Raw genomic sequence first — 27,819 nt, 5'->3', positions numbered from 1 at the left:
GTTTCTAATTCCATTAGTTACAACATCCTGTACAGGGATGGCTAACTCAGGAAATTCCTTTGGTCTCTACTGAGTTAGGTAAATCAGCTTTTAGTTTTTGTTGCACCTTATTTGTGGGAAAATCTTCAACATTTTCAGAAATTTGATGTTCTGATGCCTCTAGGGTAATTCAGAACGCTGATTGATGACCTTTTTACTAATAAATGTGTTTGTTTTTTATGAATGTGTTTTTCTTTCTTTCTGCTTGCATTTTGTATTTTTATTTTGATGTGTGCATTTTTTGTAATCTATATAATTCAGGGCTCATCTGTAAAAGAGACCTTGGTCTCAGTATGACTCCCTGTTAAAATAAAAGGTTAAATAATATAAACTTCCGCCACCGTGTGTTGACGCGCGGTATCCCCTGACAACCGTCTGGAGAAAACAGGGATATTTTCTCTGAACTTTACTCTTCACCTCTGGGCAGACAGACGCGGGTGAGTACAGTACATTATGCTTCGGCAATATGAAGTTGGTGTAGTTATTTCCTGCGAATTACAGTGTTTATATCGTCTCATAGAAACGTTTAGCTATAGTTTACTTATTTGCGTACGTCCGTGCGTTGCGCCGATCGCACAGCACCCACATGGCAGAATGTCTACCTAAACTCATGGATTTGACATTACCAAATTACGGTGCTTGCTAGACAAATAATGTGCACATGATGCACATCTACCGTGAAATACAGTGTAATTATTAACAGAGCAAAATGCTAACCATGTTTCTTGGTAGAGCTTTCAATTAGGTCAATGAATAGAATATGTGCAAGTTATAGGCTATAGATATTCTGAGTAGACAATTCAAAAATATATATTTAACCTTTATTTAACAAGGCAAGTCAGTTAAGAACAAATGGGACTCACTGAGATGCAGTGCCTTAGACTGCTGCGCCACTCAGGAGCACACTCGGCAATACTTTGCTACATTTAACGTGCTAGTCCATAAACAGAAAGAGTGACTTGCTGTTAGTGCTTTCATTTAAAAAGGCGTAATATTTAGCCTTCAATGACCAAAAAAAAGCACACATCTTTCCAATACCACATGCAAGTTCCTTCCCGCCTTCCTCTCAGCCAGCCATGTCTACCAAGGCTACCACCCCTAACAAGCCTCGGATGCTGAGGGTTTCTGACTTACGCCGGGAGCTCCAGAGCCTTCTCCTGGGAGCAGAGATGGCCCACAAGGCTGACATCCAAACATACAGCTGTGGCCACCTGAGCCCTTATGCCCTGAGCCAGACCCAGCCCCACCGGAGGAGGACAGAGGAACCAATCTGGGAGATGTCTGAGGTCTTTCCCCCACTGTTTTCTTTCTATATTCAGTACCATTTTGCAGAAAAATGCATTGAAAGTATAGAGAGCATTACATTTTTTCACGGGCGAGCTGCATTTACCCACCAATTTGTTTTACCATTACATCACTGCTTACAATGACACAACAACAAAGCCTAACATGAACATATTCATTATCTCCAGGACAGGGAGAAGGATGAGGAGGAAGGCCTGAGTCCCAGTCCTTTTACGCAACGCCTCCAGAGAGAAACCAAGATGGCCGCCAACATCGAGAAGATGACGGAAGCCATGTTTGACTTCACTGTCGCCAAGGGGCTAAAACCTACAGTCTTGAAGCCTGGGCAGCATGAGAGCCTTACTGACACACAGAGAGGAACGAAGGGAGAGGAGGGAGAAGAAAGAGAGAGGAGGAAAACAAGTCTCAAGATGGTTCTGGACACCTCTGAGCTCTTCCTGGTCAAACCCAGCATAGCATCACGGACCAAACCTCCTGGAGGTGTTGAGGGGAACCAGAACAGGTAATAATGATAATAAAACTGTAGTATCACAGACCTAACCTCCTGGAGGTGTTGAGGAGGGGAATCAGGATAGGTAAGGACAATAATAATAAATATAGCGGCGAGCAGCAATGAACGGGGTTCACAGGATGACAGAAAGGACACAAGATCAGTTTGATAATAACGCAAACAATCTATCATGTAGGAACTATCTTCATTTATGTGTAATCAGTGAAAGCATTACTAGGGCTGTTAGGGTGAACGTATTACCGGCACTCCGGCGGTCACGGGTCATGACCGCAGTAAAATTCCACGTGACTGTTTTGTCACGGTAACTAGGCTTCTCCAAGCTCTGATGCTGCTGATGGTCATTAGTAGCCTACCAAACTTGCCAACTGCCTGGTACTCAGCACTCTATTATCCCTGTAATCACTCTGACATCAATGCAAATTTTATTTAAAATCTAATCAAACACTTCATGAGAGCCCATGAGCTAATGTTGTGCAATATTTCTATAGGCTAGAGAAAACAGAGTGATGGCCTCTATTAAAAAGAGGAGGCTCCCATAAGCTTTCTATAGGCTAGGCCTACTTTCCTAATATTAAACATATTACTTCTCTGGCATGAAAATGAACCACGGGAATAGCATCCTCCATTCGCTATTTAAGTGCATAGATAACATGTATTTTTTTATATGATAATGGTCCATTCTAAATCAAAACAAATTTCACACATATATTATTTAGTATATGTAAAGACAAGATTAAATCAAGAATAGTCTGATGGGTGACAATATTAGCCTATCACTAATGTTTGCTAGCTAACTAGCAGTATGCTTTGCAATAAAAATGACTTTCTGACAAAATTATGTCTAGAAAATGTAGCTAGACTCTTACCCGTATACATGCATGAACGCGTCACGGCAGACTGGAACCATTTAACTCCGTTTTGTTCGTAGCTACATCTTATTTGGCCAGCTTTGTGTCAAGTCACTACAGTTCACACTGATTGTGGCGTGTGCAGAAAGTAGCCCATCACTTTTTCCAACTGATCTCTCGATAGCGTCTGTTAAATTCAGGGCATCAATGTTGTTGAGAAAAGTAGCAAAACTTTTGTAGTTCTCGATGGCTAATGTTATATCTTTCAAAAACGGTGTGGTAGATAGGACTGTCAACACATACTGATCAGCTGACATTATAGACAGAAGCGTGCTACATGGCAGACCAATCCAAACTCATCTCCCGGCATGTCCAGCCTATACATTATCTCAGCCAATCATGGCTAGTGGGAAGTTTCCTCAGTTTTTCCATGGCTAAACCAACTAGGCTCGTAATTTAACAATTGTATTCATATTTATGGATGGAATACGAGTTTGTTATTAAGGCACATGAAAGTTCACGTTCCAGAAGGCATTTCTGCCAAGAAAATGCATATATATATATATATATTTTTTTTTTTTTTTTTTTTTTTTTTTTAAATGTATACGTTCAAATGCTGCTCCTGTGACGTGCGACATACGCCTAATTTCCTGAAACGAGTCACATATTTATTTCTCCACAGAATAGAATAGGTCAAATGTTGTTTTATGGGGGACAGTAGATTGACATAGGCTAGTGCTCATTTTGTTGGCTGAAGAAAAGTAAATGTGGACATTTCTTCCAGTATCTTCAATATGCGCCTCGGAATTGGATACGGACACGCGCAGTCGCGTCCCCGATGTGTCTGTCTTCACTTGTAGCCAGTGCGAAAGACCCAATGTGAGAAAGACCCAATGGCCGTAAAAGGCATGGAATATTTTAGTGGGCATTACGGCCACACAAAGGGGATGCCGCCAGGAAATTTGAGGCATTATCAAGTGCTTGTCGAATTGTGAATGAGAGACTGATGAAGTGTGTAAAGCCTGCTCAAAAAAACAAAGCAGAGCTCATGTCTTTCATGCAGCTTTTTTCAAATCATCATTAGAGTCTCATCATGCAGCCTTACAATGTATTAAAAATCAAAACATATAGCGCAACATTTGTAGAACAACTAAAGTTACATTCATAAATCTAAATTAAGCATATAGGAGGACCTGTTTCTTTGTTAACCGCTCAACACCGAATAGCCGCATGTGCGCACTCCCTCAAATCGTTTGGAGAAAATATACTTTCTATTTTATTCAGCTATGTTCAATTATATTCTTCATACTAATAAATATATATATTCATTTTTTACTTTATTTAACTAGGCAAGTCAGTTAAGAACAAAATCTTATTTACAATGACGGCCTACCCCGGCTAAACCCGGACGACGCTGGGCCAATTGTGCGCCGCCCTATGGGACTCCCAATCACGGCCGGATGTGATACAGCTTGGATTCAAACCAAGGACTGTAGTGACGCCTCTTGCACTGAGATGCAGTGCCTTAGACCGGGAGCCCAAATGCCACGGAATTCTAACGCCCACGGTACTGATGTATAAAAAATAAACTGCACATTACACACTCAACACATACACACTAAAAACGAATGGTTCTATATAGAGCCAAATAAGGGTTGTTTGGCTTGTAACCATAGCGGAACCCTTTTTGGTGCTATATAGAACCTTTTTTTGAAGGTTCTATAAAGTACTGTGCTCATAAGGTTCTAAATGGAACATGTAGGGTGGTATAAAGGTTCTATAGAGAACCATTAAAAAAGGTTCTATATAGCACCAAAAAAGGGTTCCGCTATGGTTACAACCCTTTTTGGGGCTATATAGAACCCTTTTTTATGGTTCTTTATAGAACTTTCATGGAGAATGGTTCTATAAAGAACATTTCTCAATCTCTAAGGTTCTTTGGAGAACCACCCAGGTTTGTTTTATTCTGTTTTAACAGCCATATTATGTTGTTACATTTCCGTACGTTTTATTATTGTGTTTATTAACAAGTTGAATCAGGTGTGCTACCTCTGGAACCGCTGGGGGTCCCTGAGGAGACAATTGAGAACTACTGACTTAGTCAACCATTCTCAGTTGACACAAGGCCATCCACAAGTCTTTCACAAGACACCGTCACTAGCCGTAGTCATATATAACATGTAACAGCATAACACAACAGATTAGATGAACTGGAATGACTCATTTACTCACAGTTGAATGACACTCTCACTCACGGTTGAATGACACTTTCACTCACAGTTGCGCAAAAAGAGCTGTGAGTAAGCCACGGCCCTAAATATTCTAGACTATTCTATTCTAGTAACATTTTTGTCATTTATCACACGCTCTTATCCAAGTGAGTTCATACATATTGGTACTGGTCCCCCATGAGAATGAAACCCCACAACCCTGGCATTGCAAGCGCTAAGCTCTACCAACTGAGCCACATTGGACCCATCACTAAAATGATCACTATACACTGCTCAAAAAAATAAAGGAACACTAAAATAACACATCCTAGATCTGAATGAATGAAATAATCTTATTAAATACTTTTTTCTTTACATAGTTGAATGTGCTGACAACAAAATCACACAAAAATAATCAATGGAAATCCAATTTATCAACCCATGGAGGTCTGGATTTGGAGTCACACTCAAAATTAAAGTGGAAAACCACACTACAGGCTGATCCAACTTTGATGTCATGTCCTTAAAACAAGTCAAAATGAGGCTCAGTAGTGTGTGTGGCCTCCACGTGCCTGTATGACCTCCCTACAATGCCTGGGCATGCTCCTGATGAGGTGGCGGATGGTCTCCTGAGGGATCTCCTCCCAGACCTGGACTAAAGCATCCGCCAACTCCTGGACAGTCTGTGGTGCAACGTGGCGTTGGTGGATGGAGCGAGACATGATGTCCCAGATGTGCTCAATTGGATTCAGGTCTGGGGAACGGGCGGACCAGTCCATAGCATCAATGCCTTCCTGTTGCAGGAACTGCTGACACACTCCAGCCACATGAGGTCTAGCATTGTCTTGCATTAGGAGGAACCCAGGGCCAACCGCACCAGCATATGGTCTCACAAGGGGTCTGAGGATCTCATCTCGGTACCTAATGGCAGTCAGGCTACCTCACGTGCGGCCCCCCAAAGAAATGCCACCCCACACCATGACTGACCCACCGCCAAACCGGTCATGCTGGAGGATGTTGCAGGCAGCAGAACGTTCTCCACGGCGTCTCCAGACTCTGTCACGTCTGTCACATGTGCTCAGTGTGAACCTGCTTTCATCTGTGAAGAGTACAGGGCGCCAGTGGCGAATTTGCCAATCTTGGTGTTCTCTGGCAAATGCCAAACGTCCTGCACGGTGTTGGGCTGTAAGCACAACCCCCACCTGTGGACGTCGGGCCCTCATACCACCCTCATGGAGTCTGTTTCTGACCGTTTGAGCAGACACATGCACATTTGTGGCCTGCTGGAGGTCATTTTGCAGGGCTCTGGCAGTGCTCCTCCTGCTCCTCCTTGCACAAAGGCGGAGGTAGCGGGCCTGCTGCTGGGTTGTTGCCCTCCTATGGCCTCCTCCACGTCTCCTGATGTACTGGCCTGTCTCCTGGTAGCACCTCCATGCTCTGGACACTACGCTGACAGACACAGCAAACCTTCTTGCCACAGCTCGCATTGATGTGCCATCCTGGATGAGCTGCACTACCTGAGCCACTTGTGTGGGTTGTAGACTCCGTCTCATGCTTCCACTAGAGTGAAAGCACCGCCAGCATTCAAAAGTGACCAAAACATCAGCCAGGAAGCATAGGAACTGAGCAGTGGTCTGTGGTCACCACCTACAGAACCACTCCTTTATTGGGGGTGTCTTGCTAATTGCCTATAATTTCCACCTGTTGTCTATTCCATTTGCACAACAGCATGTGAAATTTATTGTTAATCAGTGTTGCTTCCTAAGTGGACAGTTTGATTTCACAGAAGTGTGATTGACTTGGAGTTACATTGTGTTGTTTAAGTGTTCCCTTTATATTTTTGAGCAGTGTATATTTTTTTACTGCAAATAACAATTGAAGGGCTCAAGGGTTCTTTGGGTCAGTGTGGTTCCACATAGAACCCTTCCCAAAGAACCGTTGAGGAGTCCTCCATGTTTTATTGTGACATAGGCCTACCGGTCACATTCATTGGACATTAAATAAAAGGCGAAAAAGAGAGTGCACACTGCATCCTATTCTCTTCATCAGGTCAGACCGGCACCTGCTCAGGAACAATGGATGCAATTATATGTTTTGTTATAAATTGCACATGTTGCCCTTGTCTTACTAGTATAGTATATTCCATTTAGCAAACACGTCTATCTAAAGCGATTTACAGACAGTCATGCATGCATTTTACGTATGGGTGGCCCCAGCGGGAATTTAACCCTTGACCTTTGGCGTCGCAAGCGCTATGCTCTACTGACTGAGCCACACAGGACCCTCTAACACATCACAGGACCCTCTTACACATCACAGGACCCTCTTACACATCACAGGACCCTCTTACACATCACAGGACCCTCTTACACATCACAGGACCCTCTTACACATCACAGGACCCTCTAACACATCACAGGACCCTCTAACACATCACAGGACCCTCTAACACATCACAGGACCCTCTAACACATCACAGAACCCTCTTACACATCACAGGACCCTCTAACACATCACAGGACCCTCTAACACATCACAGGACCCTCTTACACATCACAGAACCCTCTAACACATCACAGAACCCTCTAACACATCACAGGACCCTCTAACACATCACAGAACCCTCTAACACATCACAGGACCCTCTAACACATCACAGGACCCTCTAACACATCACAGAACCCTCTAACACATCACAGAACCCTCTAACACATCACAGGACCCTCTTACACATCACAGAACCCTCTAACACATCACAGGACCCTCTTACACATCACAGGACCCTCTAACACATCACAGGACCCTCTTACACATCACAGGACCCTCTAACACATCACAGGACCCTCTAACACATCACAGAACCCTCTAACACATCACAGGACCCTCTAACACATCACAGGACCCTCTTACACATCACAGAATCCTCTAACACATCACAGGACCCTCTAACACATCACAGGACCCTCTAACACATCACAGGACCCTCTTACACATCATTCTTTGGTCCATGATCTACAGGTACTGGTTCAGTCAGTCTCACCTGGTCCCTCTACAGGTACTGGTTCACTCAGTCTCACCTGGTCCATGATCTACAGGTACTGGTTCAGTCAGTCTCACCTGGTCCATCTACAGGTACTGGTTCACTCAGTCTCACCTGGTCCATGATCTACAGGTACTGGTTCAGTCAGTCTCACCTGGTCCATCTACAGGTACTGGTTCAGTCAGTCTCACCTGGTCCATCTACAGGTACTGGTTCACTCAGTCTCACCTGGTCCATGATCTACAGGTACTGGTTCAGTCAGTCTCACCTGGTCCATCTACAGGTACTGGTTCACTCAGTCTCACCTGGTTCATCCACAGGTACTGGTTCAGTCAGTCTCACCTGGTCCATCTACAGGTACTGGTTCACTCAGTCTCACCTGGTTCATCCACAGGTACTGGTTCACTCAGTCTCACCTGGTTCATCCACAGGTACTGGTTCACTCAGTCTCACCTGGTTCATCCACAGGTACTGGTTCACTTAGTCTCACCTGGTTCATCCACAGGTACTGGTTCACTCAGTCTCACCTGGGGGGCCTGACCAAGAAGGACCAGATGAGGATGATGAGACACTTTGACAGACAGGTGTTGAGGAAGCAGGACCTCAGGGACAGGAACTGGATCAGCGGGAACAAGGCTGCTGAGGTCTACGAGTGGAAGCTAGAGAAGGTGAGGAAGACTAATGTGTTTGTCTTTGGTTGTACAAATTTGACCCGGTACAGTATAAACATCACGTGATACCATAACATACTAATTAAACCGTAATAACCCATGGTTTACTTCTATGTTTCTTTGGGATTCATTATTTGAAACAAGTGGTACATATCCTCCATAGGTAATAATAGGCCTACGAGAGGGAATAGTATGCTGTAAATTATAGGGCTGTTTTTTTCAGTCCCCTAGAGGTGTTGAGTTCAGCAGTATTCTTCAGTCCCCTAGCCTCTTAGGGCTCGGGGGCAGTATTTACACGGCCGGATAAAAAACGTACCCGATTTAATCTGGTTACTACTCCTACCCAGTAACTAGAATATGCATATACTTATTAGATATGGATAGAAAACACCCTAAAGTTTCTAAAACTGTTTGAATGGTGTCTGTGAGTATAACAGAACTCATATGGCAGGCAAAAACCTGAGAGATTCCTTTACAGGAAGTGGCCTGTCTGACCATTTACTGGCTTTCTTTGACATCTCTTTCCAAAACAAAGGATCTCTGCGGTAACGTGACACTTCCCACGGCTCCCATAGGCTCTCAGAGCCCGGGAAAAAGCTGAATGTCGTCATTCCAGCCCCAGGCTGAAACACATTATCGCCTTTGTCAAGTGGCCGATCAGGAGACAGTGGGCTTAGGCGCGTGCACTGGTCGCCCCCGTCTTTCTTTTTTTTCCTCTATTTACCGAAACGCAGATTCCCGGTCGGAATATTATCGCTTTTTTACGAGATAAATTGCATAAAAATTGATTTTAAACAGCGGTTGACATGCTTCGAAGTACAGTAATGGAATATTTAGAATTTTTTTGTCACGAAATGCGCCATGCTCGTAACCCTGATTTACCATTTCGGATAGTTTCTTGAACGCACGAACAAAACGCCGCTGTTTGGATATAACGATGGATTATTTGGGACCAAACCAACATTTGTTATTGAAGTAGAAGTCCTGGGAGTGCATTCTGACGAAGAACATCAAAGGTAATCAAACTTTTGTAATAGTAAATCTGATTTTGGTGAAGGCTAAACTTGCTGGGTGTCTAAATAGCTAGCCCGTGATGGCTGGGCTATGTACTTAGAATATTGCAAAATGTGCTTTCACCAAAAAGCTATTTTAAAATCGGACATATCGAGTGCATAGAGGAGTTCTGTATCTATAATTCTTAAAATAATTGTTATGCTTTTTGTGAACGTTTATCGTGAGTAATTTAGTAAATTGTTAGTAAATTCCCCGGAAGTTTGCGGGGCGTATGCTAGTTCTGAACGTCACATGCTAATGTAAAAAGCTGGTTTTTGATATAAATATGAACTTGATTGAACAAAACATGCATGTATTGTATAACATAATGTCCTAGGGTTGTCATCTGATGAAGATCATCAAAGGTTAGTGCTACATTTAGCTGTGGTTTGGGTTTATGTGACATTATATGCTAGCTTGAAAAATGGGTGTCTGATTATTTCTGGCTGGGTACTCTGCTGACATAATCTAATGTTTTGCTTTTGTTGTAAAGCCTTTTTGAAATCGGACAGTGTGGTTAGATTAACGAGAGTCTTGTCTTTAAATAGCTGTAAAATAGTCATATGTTTGAGAAATTGAAGTAATAGCATTTCTAAGGTATTTGAAAATCGCGCCACAGGATTCAACTGGCTGTTACGTAGGTGGGACGATTTGGTGCCACCTAGCCCAGAGAGGCTAGAGGTGTTGAGTTCAGCAGTATTCTTCAGTCCCCTAGAGGTGTTGAGTTCAGCAGTATTCTTCAGTCCCCTAGAGGTGTTGAGTTCAGCAGTATTCTTCAGTCCCTAGAGGTGTTGAGTTCAGCAGTATTCTTCAGTCCCCTAGAGGTGTTGAGTTCAGCAGTATTCTTCAGTCCCCTAGAGGTGCTGAGTTCAGCAGTATTATTCAGTCCCCTAGAAGTGTTGAGTTCATCAGTATTCTTCAGTCCCCTAGAGGTGTTGAGTTCAGCAGTATTCTTCAGTCCCCTAGAGGTGTTGAGTTCAGCAGTATTCTTCAGTCCCCTAGAGGTGTTGAGTTCATCAGTATTCTTCAGTCCCCTAGAGGTGTTGACTTCAGCAGTATTCTTCAGTCCCCTAGAGGTGTTGAGTTCACCAGTATTCTTCAGTCCCCTAGAGGTGCTGAGTTCACCAGTATTCTTCAGTCCCCTAGAGGTGTTGAGTTCAGCAGTATTCTTCAGTCCCCTAGAGGTGTTGAGTTCAGCAGTATTCTTCAGTCCCTAGAGGTGTTGAGTTCAGCAGTATTCTTCAGTCCCCTAGAGGTGTTGAGTTCATCAGTATTCTTCAGTCCCCTAGAGGTGTTGAGTTCATCAGTATTCTTCAGTCCCCTAGAGGTGTTGAGTTCAGCAGTATTCTTCAGTCCCCTAGAGGTGTTGAGTTCAGCAGTATTCTTCAGTCCCCTAGAGGTGTTGAGTTCAGCAGTATTCTTCAGTCCCCTAGAGGTGTTGAGTTCATCAGTATTCTTCAGTCCCCTAGAGGTGTTGACTTCAGCAGTATTCTTCAGTCCCCTAGAGGTGTTGAGTTCACCAGTATTCTTCAGTCCCCTAGAGGTGCTGAGTTCACCAGTATTCTTCAGTCCCCTAGAGGTGTTGAGTTCAGCAGTATTCTTCAGTCCCCTAGAGGTGTTGAGTTCAGCAGTATTCTTCAGTCCCTAGAGGTGTTGAGTTCAGCAGTATTCTTCAGTCCCCTAGAGGTGTTGAGTTCATCAGTATTCTTCAGTCCCCTAGAGGTGTTGAGTTCATCAGTATTCTTCAGTCCCCTAGAGGTGTTGAGTTCAGCAGTATTCTTCAGTCCCCTAGAGGTGTTGAGTTCAGCAGTATTCTTCAGTCCCCTAGAGGTGTTGAGTTCAGCAGTATTCTTCAGTCCCTAGAGGTGTTGAGTTCATCAGTATTCTTCAGTCCCCTAGAGGTGTTGAGTTCAGCAGTATTCTTCAGTCCCCTAGAGGTGTTGAGTTCAGCAGTATTCTTCAGTCCCTAGAGGTGTTGAGTTCATCAGTATTCTTCAGTCCCCTAGAGGTGTTGAGTTCAGCAGTATTCTTCAGTCCCCTAGAGGTGTTGAGTTCAGCAGTATTCTTCAGTCCCCTAGAGGTGTTGAGTTCAGCAGTATTCTTCAGTCCCCTAGAGGTGTTGAGTTCAGCAGTATTCTTCAGTCCCTAGAGGTGTTGAGTTCATCAGTATTCTTCAGTCCCCTAGAGGTGTTGAGTTCAGCAGTATTCTTCAGTCCCCTAGAGGTGTTGAGTTCATCAGTATTCTTCAGTCCCCTAGAGGTGTTGAGTTCAGCAGTATTCTTCAGTCCCCTAGAGGTGCTGAGTTCATCAGTATTCTTCAGTCCCCTAGAGGTGTTGAGTTCAGCAGTATTCTTCAGTCCCCTAGAGGTGTTGAGTTCAGCAGTATTCTTCAGTCCCCTAGAGGTGTTGAGTTCACCAGTATTCTTCAGTCCCCTAGAGGTGTTGAGTTCATCATAACACTCCAGATAGCGTTTCTCCCCATCTTCCTCTTCACTTCACACAGGTGCAGCTGTGACTGAGTTATTACCGTACAATATGATGTGTGTCTCCTTCCCCAGGAGCTGAGGAGGCTGTCAGACCAGAGCTGGCCCAGTAGAGACCGCCTGGGGGTGTTCAGTGACGTCTTCAACAATGTCTGTGAAGGCTCGCCAGTATTCAGAGACATCCTCAGGGAAATCAAGGTTTTTCCATTTCCTCTCCTCTCCTTTACCTCTCTCCCTTACCTCTCTCCCTCTCCTCCTTTCCCTTACCTCTCTCCCTCTCCTCCTCTCCCTTACCTCTCTCCCTCTCCTCTCCCTTACCTCTCTCCCTCTCCTCCTCTCCCTTACCTCTCTCCCTCTCCTCTCCCTTACCTCTCTCCCTCTCCTCCTTTCCCTTACCTCTCTCCCTCTCCTCCTCTCCCTTACCTCTCTCCCTCTCCTCTACCTTACCTCTCTCCCTCTCCTCTACCTTACCTCCTTCCCTCTCCTCTCTCCCTCTCCTCTACCTTACCTCTCTCCCTCTCCTCTACCTTACCTCCCTCCCTCTCCTCCTCTACCTTACCTCCCTCCCTCTCCTCTCTCCCTCTCCTCCTCTCCCTCTCCTCTCCCTTACCTCTCTCCCTCTCCTCTCCCTTACCTCTCCTCTCCCTTACATCTCCCTCTCCTCTCCCTTACCTCTCTCGCTCCACGGGAGGCTGGGAGCCTGAGAGACTGACAGTCCCCTGAATTAGAGGATAGGGACTGGAAGCCTGAGAGACTGACAGTCCCCTGAATTAGAGGATAGGGACTGGGAGCCTGAGAGACTGACAGTCCCCTGAATTAGAGGATAGGGACTGGGAGACTGAGAGACTGACAGTCCCCTGAATTAGAGGATAGGGACTGGGAGCCTGAGAGACTGACAGTCCCCTGAATTAGAGGATAGGGACTGGGAGACTGAGAGACTGACAGTCCCCTGAATTAGAGGATAGGGACTGGGAGCCTGAGAGACTGACAGTCCCCTGAATTAGAGAATAGGGACTGGGAGCCTGAGAGACTGACAGTCCCCTGAATTAGAGAATAGGGACTGGGAGCCTGAGAGACTGACAGTCCCCTGAATTAGAGAATAGGGACTGGGAGCCTGAGAGACTGACAGTCCCCTGAATTAGAGAATAGGGACTGGGAGACTGAGAGACTGACAGTCCCCTGAATTAGAGGATAGGGACTGGGAGACTGAGAGACTGACAGTCCCCTGAATTAGAGAATAGGGACTGGGAGACTGAGAGACTGACAGTCTCCTGAATTAGAGGATGGTTTCCCTCTTCCCATGTAAAGCACTTTGAGTACTTCAGTTGGTAGAAAGGCGCTCTAAAAATCCAATCCAAAATTATTATTATTGTTATTATTATTGTTCTTATTCTTGTTATTATTATTATTGTTGTTGTTATTATTATTGATATTGTTATTATTGTTACTATTGTTATTATTATTACTATTGTTATTATTGTTGTTGGTATAATTATTATTGTTATTGTTATTATTGTTATTGTTACTATTGTTATTATTATTATTACTATTATTGTTGTTGTTATTATTGTTATTATTATTATTTTGTTGTTGTTGTTATTGTTATTATTATTCTTCAATCTGTGTTTCTCCCTTCTGCTTTCCAGACAGACTATGATCTGTACCTCAACTCTATTCTGGACTCCCAGACATCTCTCGAGGACTTGGTAAATATTACAAACACATTCAGATTTTTTTCAAGTTTATTTGTAGCCTAATTATATGGAAATCTTACTCAATTATTGTGCTTTCACTGCATATGGAGGTCTGTACTGACACTAATTGAGCTTTTGATTGAGTACTGTAACCCTTATTTAAGTCCTCTATATCCTCAAATTCCAATCTGGACCTCGAAGCCAGTTCCACTGCTTTTTGTCATTCCTCCCCTCTTATCGGGGACTGATTTAGACCTGGGACACCAGGTGGGTGATTCACCTCTAATCAGGGACTGATTTAGACCTGGGACAGCAGGTGGGTACAATTAATTATCCGGTGGAATAGGAAACCAGCAGTGCACTATATTGTACTGATCTTCATTGAGTATTCTATCCCTCCTCCTCTCTGTGGTGTGGTCAGTCTGAGCTGGCTCCGCTGGGTGGTCTGGCCCTCGTAGGGGCAGAGGATCTGGAGGAAGCTGGGAAGGAGGTGTCCCGGCTGGGAGAGGAGGCGCAGAGGGCCCTGGAGGAGAATGACAGGTAGGGATGGGTCTCTGAGGGAATGGATATATATATACTGGAATACATTGTACTAGCGTCTAAATTCAATCCATAGCGCAGAAGATCGTCATTGTAGCACAATTTAAATTTAAAGGGTAGGTAGCATAAACGTAACCACATGTAACATCATGGATTTGCATTAGTATACACATAAAAAGTCCCAATGCAAAGTTACACTTCACATCTCTATTTTTCGAGTTATTGCATAAAACCAATCAGAATGCCAAAGTCATGCCGGAAAATGTCTTTGCGGGGTGTGGCGTAATATGGAGGACCTGCAAAGTCAGCCTATTCCCTATAATGTAAACTCCAACAGAAATAACTTCAAATATACAACTTCAAATTAAACCAAATCTTTGCACTCATGACTACTGGTTTCAATAACATTTTTAGACAATGTACAAGCTAATACTTTATGAATTTATTCTTGCAAATCTGCTTGCAAGGTTGCTAGCCAACTAGCCTGCTAAAGTTAGCCATACCAGCCTGCTAAGGTTAGGTTAGCTCTGCATGAGTCAGCCAGTTGCTATCAACACCTAGCTCACAGCTCAATTAAAGTAAACCAACGTTTTGGAAATACATAACACCATCTAACCAGTTATCAAATAATGTTACTGGTATATGCAGTTATCTTAGCCAGCAAGCCAGCCAGCTAAAGTTAGTAAGTTTAGCCAGCTAGCCAACTAGCCCAGCTAGCCCAGCTAGCCAACCACTACGGTCGACATGGCTAAGTAGTAAGCCAGAGAACAACACCAACTAGTCTAGCACAGGCAGGAACCCACAGAACATAACAACAACACAAAGACAACAGATATAAAGTAGAGAGAGCGGAGACTTACCGATTGACGGCTGAGTTAGCTACCAAAGAAGGGCCAAGGAGAGAGAAGCTTCAGAGGCACCGGCCAGGGGAGAGTAAGCAAATCCAATAGCAATAGAGTAGATATATTCCAGAGGCACATTGGGTCAGGAGATGACGGGAAAGAGTTAACGATAAGACAGAGGGGGTTCAGGGTATAGGAGGAGACGACGGGAAAGAGTTAACAATAAGACAGAGGGGGTTCAGGGTATAGGAGGAGACGAGGAGAAGAGTCAACAATAAGACAGAGGGGGTTCAGGGTATAGGAGGAGACGAGGAGAAGAGTCAACAATAAGAGGGTGATTGGAGGAAGGCTCCAGGCAGATGGAAATGATCACAACGGCACAGTGAGTCAGCTACTGTTGCGCACTAGTGCTGAGACAAGGTTGAAAACTCTGGCAGCCTACTTCATGGAGATCATGCGGCCCCCATGTGTGGGGAATCTGATTGGTTGTTTACGTCATACCTCCTTGTGATTGATAGTTGTAGTTTACCACTGCCAACATTCGGTCTGCATGGCTAGTGGCTAACGTTAGCCAGCTTGAGAAAATTAACGCAGAGTAGATTGTCCATATGACTTTGAGAAATAGTGGATTGTGGGTAGTTTAGACATTTCCGGAAATAAGTTAATAAATATGTAAAAAAACGAAACATACTGTAACTGTTTGTAGTTATAGGTAATCAGATAGTGAATACAACTAAGTTACTAAGTCTTTGACCACACTGTGTTGTTACTTTGGTCAGTAAAAACTAATGCTTCCTACCAATGGTCCTTCTAAACGGCGTGCGCAGGCGTGCAGCTCCCACGGTACTGCCGTGCAGAAGAAATATCAGCCCGTGCAGAGAACCACTAGATTGAACTTCACTCAACTATCAGATTTCCCCTTTTTCCCCAGTCTACTTGAATGCGTGAAAATTGCTTTTAAATATCTATCCCTCTAGAACGCGGATCGTCCGCGCTGTGGATTGAATCTAGCTCCTGTAGTTGATGTTATACAAATACTTTGCTTTTGTTCAAAACATAGAATACAAAAACTTTTATTCCAAAAACTTGTATTGAATTCATAGTTTTGAAATGTATTGATTTCCTTTGTAAAGTATTTAGAGAGCTTGTGTGATAATGCACTTTGACAAAAATTTGACTTGACTTATTTTTGATTTGATTGTATTCTCTGTTTCCTATTCTCTGTTTCCCCAGAGTCAGGAATCAGTTTCAGAACGCACGTGACAGAGTCATGGAAATCCCAGAGGATAAAGGTTGATTGATTGATTGTTTAGTTGATGTATTGCTGTGTTTTTTTGATTGTTGATTGATTGATTGAATGGCTTGCTTGATTAATAATGAATTGGCTTGATTGTTTGATGTATTGGAATTGATTGATTGGTTGATTGATTGATGCCAGGGATCCGTAAGGAGGCCACCCGTAAGGAGGCCACCCTGCCAGGTCTGATGAGGCCAGGTGAAGAGGCTGTCTCCTTTATAGATCGTGTCCAGCCTAAGAGACGTCAGGTATGGAACATAACATACATAACATACATAATATATCTTTTTTTTATTTATATATATATATTTATTAATATATATATACACTGCTCAAAAAAATAAAGGGAACACTAAAATAACACATCCTAGATCTGAATGAATGAAATAATCTTATTAAATACTTTTTTCTTTACATAGTTGAATGTGCTGACAACAAAATCACACAAAAATAATCAATGGAAATCCAATTTATCAACCCATGGAGGTCTGGATTTGGAGTCACACTCAAAATTAAAGTGGAAAACCACACTACAGGCTGATCCAACTTTGATGTAATGTCCTTAAAACAAGTCAAAATGAGGCTCAGTAGTGTGTGTGTGGCCTCCACGTGCCTGTATGACCTCCCTACAACGCCTGGGCATGCTCCTGATGAGGTGGCGGATGGTCTCCTGAGGGATCTCCTCCCAGACCTGGACTAAAGCATCCGCCAACTCCTGGACAGTCTGTGGTGCAACGTGGCGTTGGTGGATGGAGCGAGACATGATGTCCAAGATGTTCTCAATTGGATTCAGGTCTGGGGAACGGGCGGGCCAGTCCATAGCATCAATGCCTTCCTCTTGCAGGAACTGCTGACACACTCCAGCCACATGAGGTCTAGCATTGTCTTGCATTAGGAGGAACCCAGGGCCATCCGCACCAGCATATGGTCTCACGAGGGGTCTGAGGATCTCATCTCGGTACCTAATGGCAGTCAGGCTACCTCTGGCGAGCACATGGAGGGCTGTGCGGCCCCCAAAGAAATGCCACCCCACACCATGACTGACCCACCGCCAAACCGGTCATGCTGGAGGATGTTGCAGGCAGCAGAACGTTCTCCACGGCGTCTCCAGACTCTGTCACGTCTGTCACATCTGCTCAGTGTGAACATGCTTTCATCTGTGAAGAGCACAGGGCGCCAGTGGCGAATTTGCCAATCTTGGTGTTCTCTGGCAAATGCCAAACGTCCTGCACGGTGTTGGGCTGTAAGCACAACCCCCACCTGTGGACGTCGGGCCCTCATACCACCCTCATGGAGTCTGTTTCTGACCGTTTGAGCAGACACATGCACATTTGTGGCCTGCTGGAGGTCATTTTGCAGGGCTCTGGCAGTGCTTCTCCTGCTCCTCCTTGCACAAAGGCGGAGGTAGCGGTCCTGCTGCTGGGTTGTTGCCCTCCTACGGCCTCCTCCACATCTCCTGATGTACTGGCCTGTCTCCTGGTAGTGCCTCCATGCTCTGGACACTACGCTGACAGACACAGCAAACCTTCTTGCCACAGCTCGCATTGATGTGCCATCCTGGATGAGCTGCACTACCTGAGCCACTTGTGTGGGTTGTAGACTCCGTCTCATGCTACCACTAGAGTGAAAGCACCGCCAGCATTCAAAAGTGACCAAAACATCAGCCAGGAAGCATAGGAACAGAGAAGTGGTCTGTGGTCCCCACCACTCCTTTATTGGGGGTGTCTTGCTAATTGCCTATAATTTCCACCTGTTGTCTATTCCATTTGCACAACAGCATGTGAAATTTATTGTCAATCAGTGTTGCTTCCTAAGTGGACAGTTTGATTTCACAGAAGTGTGATTGACTTGGAGTTACATTGTGTTGTTTAAGTGTTCCCTTTATTTTTTTGAGCAGTATATATATATATATATATATATATATATATATATATATATATATATATCTTATTTTTTTAAATACATTTTAAGCTCAATTTTGACAGATAACAAATGGCAGGTGGGGATTCAGAGATGGAGAGACGGTGGGGAGTTGCATGTGTGTTGAGAGTGGGGAGCGTTACCACTAAGCCACGGTTCTGTTAACTATCAGGTCCTCTGTAGCTCAGTCTACACACAGGGCTGTAGTGGTACTCTGTAGCTCAGTCTACACACAGGGCTGTAGTGGTCCTCTGTAGCTCAGTCTACACACAGGGCTGTAGTGGTCCTCTGTAGCTCAGTCTACACACAGGACTGTAGTGGTCCTCTGTAGCTCAGTCTACACACAGGGCTGTAGTGGTACTCTGTAGCTCAGTCTACACACAGGGCTGTAGTGGTCCTCTGTAGCTCAGTCTACACACAGGGCTGTAGTGGTCCTCTGTAGCTCAGTCTACACACAGGGCTGTAGTGGTCCTCTGTAGCTCAGTCTACACACAGGGTTGTAGTGGTCCTCTGTAGCTCAGTCTACACACAGGGCTGTAGTGGTCCTCTGTAGCTCAGTCTACACACAGGGCTGTAGTGGTCCTCTGTAGCTCAGTCTACACACAGGGCTGTAGTGGTCCTCTGCAGCTCAGTCTACACACAGGGTTGTAGTGGTCCTCTGTAGCTCAGTCTACACACAGGGCTGTAGTGGTCCTCTGTAGCTCAGTCTACACACAGGGCTGTAGTGGTCCTCTGTAGCTCAGTCTATACACAGGGCTGTAGTGGTCCTCTGTAGCTCAGTCTACACACAGGGCTGTAGTGGTCCTCTGTAGCTCAGTCTATACACAGGGCTGTAGTGGTCCTCTGTAGCTCAGTCTACACACAGGGCTGTAGTGGTCCTGTCTACACACAGGACTGTAGTGGTCCTCTGTAGCTCAGTCTACACACAGGGCTGTAGTGGGCCTCTGTAGCTCAGTCTACACACAGGGCTGTAGTGGTCCTCTGTAGCTCAGTCTACACACAGGGCTGTAGTGGTCCTCTGTAGCTCAGTCTACACACAGGGCTGTAGTGGTCCTCTGCAGCTCAGTCTACACACAGGGTTGTAGTGGTCCTCTGTAGCTCAGTCTACACACAGGGCTGTAGTGGTCCTCTGTAGCTCAGTCTACACACAGGGCTGTAGTGGTCCTCTGTAGCTCAGTCTATACACAGGGCTGTAGTGGTCCTCTGTAGCTCAGTCTACACACAGGGCTGTAGTGGTCCTCTGTAGCTCAGTCTATACACAGGGCTGTAGTGGTCTCAGGTGTGGATCACTGTATGTACTGTACTTTATGTACTGTACTGTATGTACTGTATTATCAGGTGTGGATCACTGTATGTACTGTACTGTATGTACTGTACTGTATGTACTGTATTATCAGGTGTGGATCACTGTATGTAGTGTACTGTATGTACTGTACTGTATGTACTCTTCTGTATGTACTGTACTGTACTGTACTGTATGTACCGTATTATCAGGTGTGGATCACTGTATGTACTGTACTGTATGTATTGTATTGTATGTACTGTTCTGTATGTACTGTATTATCAGGTGTGGATCACTGTATGTACTGTACTGTATGTACTGTACTGTATGTACTCTTCTGTATGTACTGTTCTGTATGTACTGTATTATCAGGTGTGGATCACTGTATGTACTGTGCTGGCTGTACTGTAGTCGTCAGGGGATCCGTAGCTGTCGATGTAGGCTGTACGTAGCTGCGACTGCTGACTGTACTGTATGTACTGTACTGTATGTACTGTGTGTAGTGTACATACTGTATGTACTGTATGTATGTACTTTGTGTGTACGTACTGTATGTACTGTTCTGTATGTATGTACTGTATGTTCTATGTACTGTAGGTACTGTGCTGTATGTACTAAGTACTGTATGTATGAGAACTTGTTCTCAACTAGCCTACCTGGTTAAATAAAGGTGAAATAAATATATACTGTATGTACTATGTACTGTATGTATGTATTATCAGGTGTGGATCATGTGGGAGGAGGTCCAGCTGCTACAGAAGGAACTCAAGGAGAAGATGGTGTCCATCATCACCACGGGAGCTACAGAGAGATGCATCAGAGACTCTAAGGTACATACACAAATCAGAGACGAGTCTTAAGAGATATGCAGCAAAGTCCAGGCCCAGACCAGGTATTTAACCACAACTCCAATAGGGATATCCTACTGGGGGAGCACCAGATGAGGTATTAACCACAGCTCCAATAGGGATATCCTACTGGGGGAGCACCAGATGAGGTATTAACCACAGCTCCAATAGGGATATCCTACTGGGGGAGCACCAGATGAGGTATTAACCACAGCTCCAATAGGGATATCCTACTGGGGGAGCTCCAGATGAGGTATTAACCACAGCTCCAATAGGGATATCCTACTGGGGGAGCACCAGATGAGGTATTAACCACAGCTCCAATAGGGATATCCTACTGGGGGAGCTCCAGATGAGGTATTAACCACAGCTCCAATAGGGATATCCTACTGGGGGAGCACCAGATGAGGTATTAACCACAGCTCCAATAGGGATATCCTACTGGGGAGCACCTTGTGGCTTAACATAGGCGTATGGCTGTTATAGTTCTATGTTGGATGAAGTGGGTAAAATACTACTGTCAACGTATTTTCAAAGTTATTTAATGTGCCCTTCAGAGATTGACATCTCTTTTCCAGTCAGCCCTCCCTGCCCAGTAAAAGCAGCAGACACGTTTACTCACACAGTAGAATGACATATCTCTATGACTCACATTCACAAACACACACGTTGGATAGACTTATGTCCTGCTTTGCTCTCCACGTATGTTATGACCTGCATGCCCTTTACAAACAGCTTATCATCGGTAATGTACAGACTGACTCCCTTTATCGTAGGGCAGTTCACTGGAGTACTGTGTGTGTGTGTGTGTGTGTGTGTGTGTGTGTGTGTGTGTGTGTGTGTGTGTGTGTGTGTGTGTGTGTGTGTGTGTGTGTGTGGGGGGGGGCTGTTATCTCCTGCAGGGAGAGATCATGAGACTACTGGCCTCAAATGAACGCTTCAGAAACACCAACAAGGCAAGTCATTTAGTACTTTGACCCAGTTGAAATATTATCATATTTTTACATGACTGTATGTACTGTATGTATGTATGTATGTACTGTATGTATGTACTGTGCTGTATGTATGTACTGTGCTGTATGTATGTACTGTATGTGCTGTATGTACTGTGTGTACTGCACTGTATGTGCTGTATGTATGTACTGTTCTGTATGTACTGTACTGTATGTACTGTACTGTATGTATTGTGCTGTATGTATGTACTGTATGTGCTGTATGTACTGTACTGTATATGCTGAATGTACTGTGCTGTGTGTGCTGTATGTACTGTTTTGTATGTACTGTGCTGTATGTATGTAATGTATGTACTGTATGTACTGTAATGAATGTATGTGCTGTATGTACTGTACTGTATGTGATGTATGTGCTGTATGTACTGTACTGTATGTATGTATGTATGTATGTATGTATGTATGTAATGTAATGTACTGTACTGTACTGTATGTACTGTGCTGTGTGTGCTGTATGTACTGTGCTGTATGTGCTGTATGTACTGTGCTGTGTGTGCTGTCTGTACTGTACTGTATGTGCTGAATGTACTGTACTGTTTGTGCTGTATGTACTGTGCTGTGTGTGCTGTACTGTGCTGTGCTGTATGTACTGTGCTGTATGTGTTGTATGTACTGTGCTGTGTGTGCTGTACTGTGCTGTGCTGTATGTACTGTGCTGTATGTGCAGTGTGCTGTGCTGTATGTGCTGTATGTACTGTGCTGTGCTGTATGTACTGTGCTGTATGTGCTGTGCTGTGCTGTACTGTGCTGTATGTGCTGTATGTACTGTGCTGCATGTGCTGTATGTACTGTGCTGTGTGTGCTGTACTGTGCTGTGCTGTATGTACTGTGCTGTATGTTTCAGTGTGCTGTGCTGTATGTGCTGTATGTACTGTGCTGTGCTGTATGTACTGTGCTGTATGTGCTGTGCTGTACTGTGCTGTATGTACTGTGCTGTATGTGCTGTCTGTGCTGTATGTGCTGTCTGTACTCTTTGTAGGTGGACCAATAGTCAGAGATGACACTACAATACACTACAATACACTACACTACACTACACTACAATACACTACACTACAATACACTACACTACACTACAATACACTACAATACACTGCACTACACTACTAACACTACAATACACTGCACTACACTACAATACACTACAATACACTACACTACACTACACTACAATACACTGCACTACAATACACTGCACTACACTACACTACACTACACTACACTACACTACAATACAATACACTACAATACACTACACTACAATACACTACAATACAATATACTACACTACACTACTTCAGGTCTGGTTCCACCCCTTCAGGCCTGGTTCCTCCCCTTCAGGCCTGGTTCCACCCCTTCAGGCCTGGTTCCTCCCCTTCAGGCCTGGTTCCTCCCCTCAGGCCTGGTTCCACCCCTCAGGTCTGGTTCCAACAATTCAGGTCTGGTTCCACCAATTCAGGCCTGGTTCCACCCCTTCAGGCCTGGTTCCACCCCTCAGGCCTGGTTCCACCCCTTCAGGCCTGGTTCCTCCCCTTCAGGCCTGGTTCCACCCCTCAGGCCTGGTTCCACCCCTCAGGCCTGGTTCCTCTTTAGGTTTCTAGGGAGTTGTTCCTAGCCACTGTGCTTCTGCCTCTGCATTGCTTGCTCTTTGGGGTTTGAGGATGGGTATCTGTAAAACTCTTTGGGATTTTAGGATGGGTATCTGTAAAGCTCTTTGGGGTTTGAGGATGGGTATCTGTAAAGCTCTTTGGGATTTTAGGATGGGTATCTGTAAAACTCTTTGAGATTTTAGGATGGGTATCTGTAAAACTCTTTGGGATTTTAGGATGGGTATCTGTAAAACTCTGAGATTTTAGGATGGGTATCTGTAAAGCTCTTTGGGATTTTAGGATGGGTATCTGTAAAACTCTTTGGGATTTTAGGATGGGTATCTGTAAAACTCTTTGGATTTTAGGATGGGTATCTGTAAATAAAATACATTTGATTTACATTTTATTTAATATACAATGCATTTTCTATACTCATTGGTCTCTCTGTGTCTTGAAGGATCTGGAAAGCAACCTCAATATGATCCTGAACAGAGTGAAAGCAAGCAAGGATGTGAAAGCGTACGTATCATCCTCATTTTAAGACTGTAACCAATCTCACTATGTATCTTCTGTGTATATCTGTTGTATGGTTGACAACAACATGTCCCAGTTGGGACAGTTAAGATATTGATTGATTGTTCCTCATCCTCCTCATCATCCCAATTACACATTGATTCAGAAATGTTAATGCGTTGGATTCAGCCTGTAGAAACCTATCCCTTAACCCCTAATCCTTAACCCCTAAACCAGAACCCTAAACCTTAACCTTTAACCCCTAAACCAGAACCCTAAACCTTAACCCCTAAACCAGAACCCTAAACCTTAACCCCTAAACCGGAACCCTAAACCTTAACCCCTAAACCAGAACCCTAAACCTTAACCCCTAAACCAGAACCCTAAACCTTAACCCCTAAACCAGAACCCTAAACCTTAACCCCTAAACCAGAACCCTAAACCTTAACCCTTAACCCCTAAACCAGAACCCTAAACCTTAACCCCTAAACCAGAACCCCTAACCCCTAAACCAGAACCCTAAACCTTAACCCCTAACCCAGAACTCCTAACCCTTAATCCCTAACCCAGAACCCCTAACCCCTAAACCAGAACCCTAAACCTTAACCCCTAAACCAGAACCCCTAAACCTTAATCCCTAACCCAGAACCCCTAACCCAGAACCCCTAACCCGGAACCCCTAACTCAGAACCCCTAACCCAGAACCCCTAAACCTTAACCCCTAACCCAGAACCCCTAACCCAGAACCCCTAAACCTTAACCCCTAACCCAGAACCCCTAAACCAGAACCCCTAACCCAGAACTCCTAACCCTTAATCCCTAACCCTTAACCCAGAACCCCTAACCCTTAACCCCTAACCCAGAACCCCTAAACCTTAACCCCTAAACCTTAACCCCTAACCCAGAACCCTTAAACCTTAACCCCTAAACCTTAACCCCTAACCCTTAGCCGCTAACCCCTAAACCTTAACCCCTAACCCTTAACCCCTAACCCTTAACCCCTAAACCTTAACCCATAACCCTTAACCCCTAAACCTTAACCCTTAGCCCCTAACCCTTAATCCTTAGCCCCTAACCCTTAGCCCCTAACCCCTTACCCTTAACCCCTAACCCCTAACCTTACTGTTAGATCTGCCCTGAATATACAGTACACATACCTGTTGCTGGTTTGGTCCAGGGCTTGTAGCCACAAAGCGTCTCATAGTAGAAGTGCAGATCTAGGATCTGCCCATACAATATTTTTCCATTATGATCTAGAAGTCGAAACTGATGCTAGATCAGCACTCCTAATCGATGATGCGTTGTGGATACGGGCCCTGGTCTCTCTTGGGCAAAATATATGACAAAATACAGGTCAAATAAAAACAAGCTAAATTATTAGCAGAGAAATTCTTTCTCTCACCGTTGGCTCTGTGATCTGGTTCTATTCACAGGGAGGTGTGGGACAAAATATGGACCGCCCTGCTACACGAGGAAGCTACAACGCAACCACTAGTAAATTAGTAGCGTTTGGAACAGTACCTCATTCTGTCCACTAGGGGGTAGTCTTTAACAAGCTGATCTGAAGACCATTACTAGACATTCTGGAAGACGGGATATTTACTCATTCGCCAAGCTTCACATCACTTTTCATAATTGTTATTCAAGCTGACATTAAAATATCTCCGATGGTAACAGAAGTACAATGGCATTAGTTACAACAGCAATGACCACACATTGAAATGGAGTCCTTACCAGAGTCAATGGTGCTGTAATGATGCCATTGAAATATCTTATTTGACTTATCAGACTATTTAATAGTGTTTTAACAATAAAGATATAATTGAGGCTTTTGTTAAATGTGGTGATGATTATAGTAAATATGGCTGTGATGTCATACTAGCAAACCATACAACCGCCGGTCCAAATAAATAGTGACGTGATTTTATTTGACTGTTTATCGTTTTACTATATAAATGTGAGTCCACTCCCTTGGTTCCCACCATAGTCTGTCCTTCCAGTCCAGACCTGTCCACATCATCACAACTATCATCACCTGCAGCCTACTGCTGTACACAAACACACACACAGATCCATCTTCTCCACATAGGCAGTATTTTGACATACTGTTCTGTTGCTAAAGGTCTGCTATCTGATATTCTGTCACAAAAGATTGTAGATTCTAGACCAGGGCACTCCGGCACCTGTCCTGTAGGTTTTAACTCCAACCCTGTTCCTGGAGAGAAACCCTCCTGTAGGTTTTAACTCCAACCCTGTTCCTGGAGAGATACCCTCCTGTAGGTTTTAACTCCAACCCTGTTCCTGGAGAGATACCCTCCTGTAGGTTTTAACTCCAACCCTGTTCCTGGAGAGATACCCTCCTGTAGGTTTTAACTCCAACCCTGTTCCTGGAGAGATACCCTCCTGTAGGTTTTAACTCCAACCCTGTTCCTGGAGAGATACCCTCCTGTAGATTTTAACTCCAACCCTGTTCCTGGAGAGATACCCTCCTGTAGGTTTTAACTCCAACCCTGTTCCTGGAGAGATACCCTCCTGTAGGTTTTAACTCCAACCCTGTTCCTGGAGAGATACCCTCCTGTAGGTTTTAACTCCAACCCTGTTCCTGGAGAGAAACCCTCCTGTAGGTTTTAACTCCAACCCTGTTCCTGGAGAGAAACCCTCCTGTAGGTTTTAACTCCAACCCTGTTCCTGGAGAGATACCCTCCTGTAGGTTTTAACTCCAACCCTGTTCCTGGAGAGATACCCTCCTGTAGGATTTCACTCCATGTCATTTTAACAAAATAATAAAATGTGATGTGATGACGTTGAATCAATGTGGGAAACGTTGTATTTTTTTCACCCAACTTTTGACCTAAATGCAATGACATGGTGAGATTGTTTGTTGATTTCAAATTGAATTCACATTAGATGACAAACTCAAGCAAATGTTTTATCTAAACTAGACGTTGAAGTAACATCTGTGCCCAGTGGGCTTTATCTAGACCAAATGAGGTGCTCGTTGGCAGTGATACTAATGACTACACTCACTCAGAGTAACTCATTATATCCGTATCTCCCTATTCCACAATGAGGTCTGTACTGCAAACAAGGGTGATAGATATAGTGCACTACTTTTCATCGGGGCGCATAGGGCTCTGGTCAAAATTAGTGCACTATGTAGGGAATAGGGTACCCTTTGTTACGCAGCAGAGAGTAGCGGTAATGGGGTGCTGTATCAGCAGGAACATGAGCATAACTCTCAACAAACACCAGAGGGCAGCAGAGAGACATGATCTATCACAATGGTGGAATGGGTTAATATTGGATTTTATAAACATGTTGACAAACTCATTTCAGTCATTTGCTCGTTTGAGATATTGTGTTACATGTCATCAGGGATGGAATGTAAGGATTTTGGGCACTGGACTGCTGGGCTAGTAGACTGTGATTTCTACATTTACATTTCAGTTATTTAGCAGACGCTCTTATCCAGAGCGACTTACAGTAGTGAATGCATACATTTCATTTCATGCATTTAAAAAAAAAAATAATTGTACTGGCCCCCCATGGGAATCAAACCCACAACCCTGGCGTTGCACACACCATGCTGGCGTTGCAAACACCATGCTCTACCAGCTGAGCCACAGGGAAGGCTTACCCAGGCTTCTACTAGCCCGGGTAAAATTCGCCCAAAAAAATCTGTGCCTTGCGATGTTTGAAAAGGGCTATCTTATTTTCCATCCCTGCATATAATATTAATTTCCAATATGAATACAAATAATTGATTGAAATAGTACATATGGAATAAAAGACAACTTTACGGAATGCCTGAAACCAATAAAATATAGAAATACAATCTAATCATTCTACCTCTATGTCTCAAATATAGAAATGTAATCTGTTCATTCTACCTCTATGTCGCAAATATAGAAATGTAATCTAGTCATTCTACCTCTATGTCTGAAATATAGAAATGTAATCTAGTCATTCTACCTCTATGTCTGAAATATAGAAATTTAATCTAGTCATTCTACCTCTATGTCTCAAATATAGAAATATAATCTGTTCATTCTACCTCTGTCTCAAATATAGAAATATAATCTGTTCATTCTACCTCTGTCTCAAATATAGAAATACAATCTAGT

General features: G+C 44.0%; 1 protein-coding gene across 1 annotated transcript; it reads left to right on the top strand.

The window, feature by feature from the left end:
- The first annotated feature begins 366 nt into the window (after positions 1-366).
- On the top strand, positions 367-26,504 carry LOC106578798 (uncharacterized protein C6orf118). The gene is made up of 13 exons (XM_014157960.3): positions 367-476; positions 1,110-1,325; positions 1,512-1,846; positions 8,459-8,621; positions 12,236-12,358; positions 13,807-13,866; positions 14,276-14,394; positions 16,470-16,528; positions 16,675-16,781; positions 20,458-20,565; positions 21,486-21,539; positions 23,640-23,701; positions 25,129-26,504. Exons 2-13 carry the CDS (start codon positions 1,116-1,118, stop codon positions 25,196-25,198), a joined length of 1,470 nt encoding a protein of 489 aa, XP_014013435.1. The 5' UTR covers positions 367-476; positions 1,110-1,115; the 3' UTR covers positions 25,199-26,504.
- The last annotated feature ends 1,315 nt before the right edge of the window (positions 26,505-27,819 follow it).

The sequence above is a fragment of the Salmo salar genome, chromosome 19 (genome assembly GCF_965601325.2).
Source record: "Salmo salar chromosome 19, fSalSal1, whole genome shotgun sequence".
NCBI lineage: Eukaryota > Metazoa > Chordata > Actinopteri > Salmoniformes > Salmonidae > Salmo > Salmo salar.
The sequence above is the reverse complement of the archived record's forward strand: the minus strand, read 5'-3'. Positions and strand labels throughout refer to the sequence as shown.